Raw genomic sequence first — 5,113 nt, forward strand, 5'->3', positions numbered from 1 at the left:
CTGAATCACTTCCCCTTTGACCGGATGTCGGCATTCCAGTTTCCGGTCTAATCCCCGGTCTCGGTGAAAAGTTTTCTAGATGTTTACAAGAGCTGCCCAAGATAAATATCAGCGATGTTCATCGTATTGTTGATGCCTGGTCCCCTGCTCCGACAAGCAAACGTAACAAGGGATTTAAATTGTATATCTCAAGTTACCTGCACAACTACGAGGGTAAGTAACGTTAGTTTGATCGTTGTGATGTTGCTAACTGTTTGCAGCTAACGTTAGGCTATTAGCAACACGACCATTTTTGTGTATACTCACGTTATAGAAACAGGTTTTCCACACTTAAACAAAAGGCTCATATTTTGTGATCATTCTACTAACATTCTGCTCTTCTCAGTTTCTAGCAAAAATCAGGACACAGGTGAAGTCGTTGTCAGGGCTCTGTGTCACAGGTCCATGAAGAAAAATGAAAAACCTCACAGTTTAAGTGTAGGGTGAAGATAGGATTGTTCAGATGACAGTTTTAAGATTGTTGGTTCAGTAACCCGACGTTCCTAATGTTAATGGGGATTTAGCTAAGGTGGTAATTAATTCTTAAATAAAAATAAAATGGAATTGGCTATTTGATGAATATTAACACGTGAGTTTGGCCTTGCTTGTCCCCATTTGGTTATTTGCTGCATGCATTGTTCTTCTTTTATGGTTGTTATGTGTTACTTTTAACCCAGTGTTAATTTGGTAATTCATGCATATTAGTTTTACTTAAATCTAAAGAATACACTCACAGTCTCTGTAACATTATCCAGGTATTTTTACCTAGCGGGTCTCCTCTGGGTTAAAAGTGTTTTGAAATCAAGTTATCTTTATCTCATCCATTCATTTAAGATGTAATCTTGTGATAATTGTATTACACTACTCTTGACCTTCATAGAACATACTCCAAACTAAATATAAAATCACATAACATGATACTATGGTTCTATGACATTAGTTATAAAAAAATATTTGGGAAGCAAGATTGCATCATGAAAGAATGGCTGATGAGTGACCAAGCTAAGATAATAAGTTCTTACTATGACATTCTTATGCAGGTGGTCCTGAAAGACTCGTGTCCTGTGGAGCTGATTCACCACAGCTGTACGTGTGTTGCTGGTGCAGCATTATGCAACCACTGTGTGGCTTTGCTGTTCCAGTCAGCACATTATTCTGAGCTGAAACTGTCAGTGGTCCCCCCTGTACTAAGCTGTACAGAAGGAGAACAGCAGTGGCACAAGCCCAGAACTTTAGTAAGTTTTCTCTTCAATAATAGACTCAATTTATTACATTTTCTTGCCGTATAACTTGTAACTGTGTCATGGATAACTGAATAGGGTATAAAACCTGGCCCCGTGGACAAGATGACTGTGCTGTCTGCTAAACCGAAGAGTGGAGCAACAACAGAGGGTGTAAGGTAAAAAAAAATCAATAAAAATTCTGATGTATTACAACAGTGTTTCTCAACCCTGGTCCTCAAGGCACACTGCTCTGCATGCTTTATAGATTTCCCTGCATTAACACAGCTGATACAGTTGTTAATCAGTTACCAACTGAAATGAGCTGTGTTTAAGCAGGGACAAATCTCAAACATGCAGGACAGTGTGCCTTGAGGACCAGGCTTGAAAAACACTATTATTTTATGTTTCATATCTGAACGAAATGCAGGTGGGTATTCTATTTTTGACTCATGTTCTTTTCTTATTTATATACACAGGAGCACACTCTACAAAGGCCTTAGTGGGGATTTGCCGGACCTTTCTGTCCTTAGAGTAAGTAGTTGTATTTAAATTACTGATAAATAAAAATGAAATTAACAGTAGGCTACAATGTACTAACAAAGAGTTGTAGACTTACCGGTGTATTGAATAATTTTATTTTCAAGTGCTGTCTCTTTGTAAAGTGTAGAATTTTTGAGGGCTTAAAATTAGTTGATATACATGTATTTTACATTTTATTGAAATAATTGTTTTCACTTTCCCAGGTTTCCGAGGTGTATGAAGATTTTGCAGCAGCTGATGCACCAATGATCTGCAGCATGGGAATCAGCCATGAATTTCCCCTTGTTGACTCTGCCCTTGGCAAAGTTCAGGCTGGAAGTCCTCTGTCCTACCAACAGCCAGCAACAGCAAAGAGAGACATGTCCTTCCATGCTGCACCACCCCGCCCATCTCTGCCTCTTAAGAACTACCACCTACAGCCATCAAAAAGCATGTTTGTTTGTTCTGAACCACAACAGCTACACCTTAAAAGTATGGAGGTCACCTGGGACATGGTGAATAAATTTGAATGTGCTACCAGAGCACAGAGTACATGTCCTGAATGGCATCAGCTAAGGAGGCATAGGTTGACTGCCTCCCGCTTCAGGGAGATCTGCCAGGTTCGAGATAAATCTGAGGAAGATCTGGCAAATCGTCTGCTGCAAGGGACCTATCAGACTGCAGCTATGAAGAGAGGGCTTGAATTAGAGGCAGATGCTATCTGGGAATATTGTCAAATTAAAAGAGTCAACCACTATCCCTGTGGATTTGTGATTCACCCTGATGCTCCTTGGCTAGGGGCATCTCCAGACGGATTGATCTTTGATCCTTCTGAGCCATGTCAGTTCGGGCTGATTGAGATTAAGTGTCCAAATGTGAAAAGTTATGTTGACTGTCCATATCTCCAAATGAAGTCAGGCAAATTGGAACTAAAAAAAACTCATGTTTACTATTGGCAGGTTCAGGGGCAGATGCTAATAACTGGGATGAACTGGTGTGATTTTGTTGTCTCAGCTGAGGAAGATATTCTTATTCAAAGAATTTATGCAGACACTAATGTGATGGATTCAATCAAACACAAAGTAGACAGATATTTTTTCTATGTTTACCTGCAGAAATGTCTAAATTAGGAGTTTGATCAAATCAAATGTACAAATTTGTTTCAAAATATTTCCATCATGAATATCTATTTACAAATGTAAGACAATGTCAATGTAAGTAAATGACAGCATTTTCTGTTTCTTCAAGACTGTGCCATCAGCTTTTCTGTCAAACTTCATATCTCCATTTCCTGACCAAAGGTCCATTTTGGTAATTTGACAGGAGACAGGCAACTGTAAAAATTTGGTTTATGCTTCCTGCAATGGAGAGAGGGATAGTGGAATCAAAGAGTTTATTTTCTTTAACTCTTCTTATTAACCTCTCAACATGCACCCTCAAACGGGCAATGGACTGGGTCTTCAAAACGTCGACCTCTGACATTTGGGCCCTCTTGGAGAGGAAGGCAGGACGATGAACAGTCCCAGGTACGAGATCATCCACCAAGAATCCCTTGTCCACCATGATGGCCATGTCCAGTGTCAAGAGTGATGTAATCCCTGATTGACGGAACACTTCCTTGTCACTCATGGAACCCTCAAACAGTGCTGACACAAATGTCAGGGCTCCGTGAGGAGACATGCCCACCATGGCCTTAAAGGTACAGTGGGATTTGTAGGTGGAGAAGACTTCACTCTGGAGGAGCAGGGATGAAGGTGTTTGACACCGTAGTTCTGTACAGTCCAGGATAACTTGTGTGTCACTGTAGCGGCCATCAAAATCCTGTGGAAGACTGGAACTCACAGCTGCAGGAGACATCCACACACAAATTGAGCCCAATAAGCAGTACAGGAAGTTGGCCCATGTCACAATAATGCGGCTGACTGTTGCTCTGTGGATGTTAAATCGATGGCCCAGTTCCCTCTGGGTACATCCAGTAGACAGGTAGGAGAGGAAAAGAAAAAGCTCATCTATTGGCAGCAGTTTCTGGACAGAAAATTATTTAAATGTTAGTTCAAAACCAGCATTCTCATTGTGTGTGTGTGTGTAACTTACAGTTGGTCTGGTAAAAGGGGTTTCAGTTGTTGTACTCATGACGTCGGTTTTCTTTGCTCTGGTGACCCTGACCATTTTGGCTGTTGCTGCCTCGATCAAGTTCCAAAACGCCTTCAGATGCTCATATGAGGGGAACCTAAAACACATAAAAAAAAAATATATATATATATATATATATATATATATATAAACTGTCACTCTCCACATTTATAACTGTGAAAACAGTTTTCAAATTTTGACACGGTACAACTAAGAACATAAATATCTTTCTTTGAAATTTTATGTTGTAAAGGAAAGAAAATTATACATGATTTGAAGGTTTGTAATTTTTTTATAAATTGAAAACTATTTTGAGCACAAATGTTCAGCCCCCTTAAATCAGAGAGTAACTTCTAGTCTTCATAAGTTTCCTGATGATTGCTAATGGCATAATAGTCAGCCTGTGTGTCATCTAATCACAGAAACCAACTATTTTCACCGACCTGAGGCTGTCACTAGCTGCTGTATTTGTATTTGACATTAGTTTACACACGGGTGGACTCCATAGCCATTTGTAATCATTAAAGCTATTTCTGAAGGAATATTGGTTACAGAAAAGGGAGCCGATTACTCGTACACACCACACTTTTCAGTATCATTTGTAAATACAGTACTACTAGTACTAGTACTACTACTACTACTAATAATAATAATAATAATAATAATAATAATAATAATAATAATGTGTTACATTATGTATAATTTCATTTCCACTAGTAAGTGTGTACTTGTGTTGGTCTCTCAAAGAAAATTACAATGAAATTGTTTTTGGTTGTAATGTGACAAAATATACAATGACTCAAAGCGTATTAATTTTTTTCAGAGGCATAACGTAATATTTAGATTTTACAACTCTGACCTGGTGTAAAATCTGATGTCTTCTGGTGACGTAGAAAAACGTTCCAGTCCAAACGGCTTTTGAAGACTACAGGATCGGAGCTGCTCTTTCAGTTGCTCAATTTCTCTCAGCATGCTGTGATGTTGCTCCCGGTCAACACACACGGTTCTGCTGGCGCCGTAGTCATGGTCCACGACCATAGGTACCATGACGGGTGGTTCATTGTCCTCAATTGGATCCGCCGAATCAGGTTCTGGATTAGATGGTCGACAACGGCGCTCCCAAACACCTGCTCGTGTCTTCCTGCTGTATTTGTTCCACTCAAATAATGATGGAACCGACCCAGCTGCTAAAATTCGTC

At 39.6% G+C, this 5,113-nt stretch overlaps 2 protein-coding genes across 3 annotated transcripts; one reads left to right on the plus strand and one right to left on the minus strand.

The window, feature by feature from the left end:
• The first annotated feature begins 89 nt into the window (after positions 1–89).
• LOC119413996 lies at positions 90–3,028 on the plus strand. Of its 2 annotated transcripts, XM_037681115.1 has the most exons (6): positions 90–213; positions 1,080–1,274; positions 1,359–1,438; positions 1,739–1,793; positions 2,006–2,268; positions 2,695–3,028. In XM_037681115.1, exons 1-6 carry the CDS (start codon positions 115–117, stop codon positions 2,909–2,911), a joined length of 909 nt encoding a protein of 302 aa, XP_037537043.1. In that variant the 5' UTR covers positions 90–114; the 3' UTR covers positions 2,912–3,028. The 2 variants fall into 2 exon arrangements, with proteins under 2 accessions (XP_037537043.1, XP_037537035.1); XM_037681107.1 differs by having other exon boundaries at positions 2,006–3,028.
• Positions 3,017–4,904, minus strand: LOC119414013. The gene is made up of 3 exons (XM_037681126.1): positions 4,774–4,904; positions 3,876–4,011; positions 3,017–3,806 (listed from the first exon to the last, which is right to left on the minus strand). The coding sequence occupies exons 1-3, from the start codon at positions 4,884–4,886 to the stop codon at positions 3,051–3,053; spliced, it is 1,005 nt and encodes a 334-aa protein (XP_037537054.1). The 5' UTR covers positions 4,887–4,904; the 3' UTR covers positions 3,017–3,050.
• Positions 4,905–5,113: the final 209 nt, after the last annotated feature.

Source organism: Nematolebias whitei, chromosome 1, assembly GCF_014905685.2.
Source record: "Nematolebias whitei isolate Nwh7 chromosome 1, NemWhi1, whole genome shotgun sequence".
In the NCBI taxonomy this organism is placed as follows: Eukaryota; Metazoa; Chordata; class Actinopteri; order Cyprinodontiformes; family Rivulidae; genus Nematolebias; species Nematolebias whitei.

Bases quoted from the DNA above. Each gene is read 5' to 3' on its own strand.
- LOC119413996 (XM_037681107.1), top strand. From the start codon at position 115: ATGTTCATCGTATTGTTGATGCCTGGTCCCCTGCTCCGACAAGCAAAC. The intron at 214-1,079 runs GTAAGTAACGTT...ATTCTTATGCAG, and splicing joins TTACCTGCACAACTACGAGG to GTGGTCCTGAAAGACTCGTG. The intron at 1,439-1,738 runs GTAAAAAAAAAT...TTATATACACAG, and splicing joins GCAACAACAGAGGGTGTAAG to GAGCACACTCTACAAAGGCC.
- LOC119414013 (XM_037681126.1), bottom strand. From the start codon at position 4,886: ATGCTGAGAGAAATTGAGCAACTGAAAGAGCAGCTCCGATCCTGTAGT. The intron at 4,012-4,773 runs GTCAGAGTTGTA...TATGTGTTTTAG, and splicing joins GACATCAGATTTTACACCAG to GTTCCCCTCATATGAGCATC. The intron at 3,807-3,875 runs GTAAGTTACACA...TTTTCTGTCCAG, and splicing joins CCCCTTTTACCAGACCAACT to AAACTGCTGCCAATAGATGA.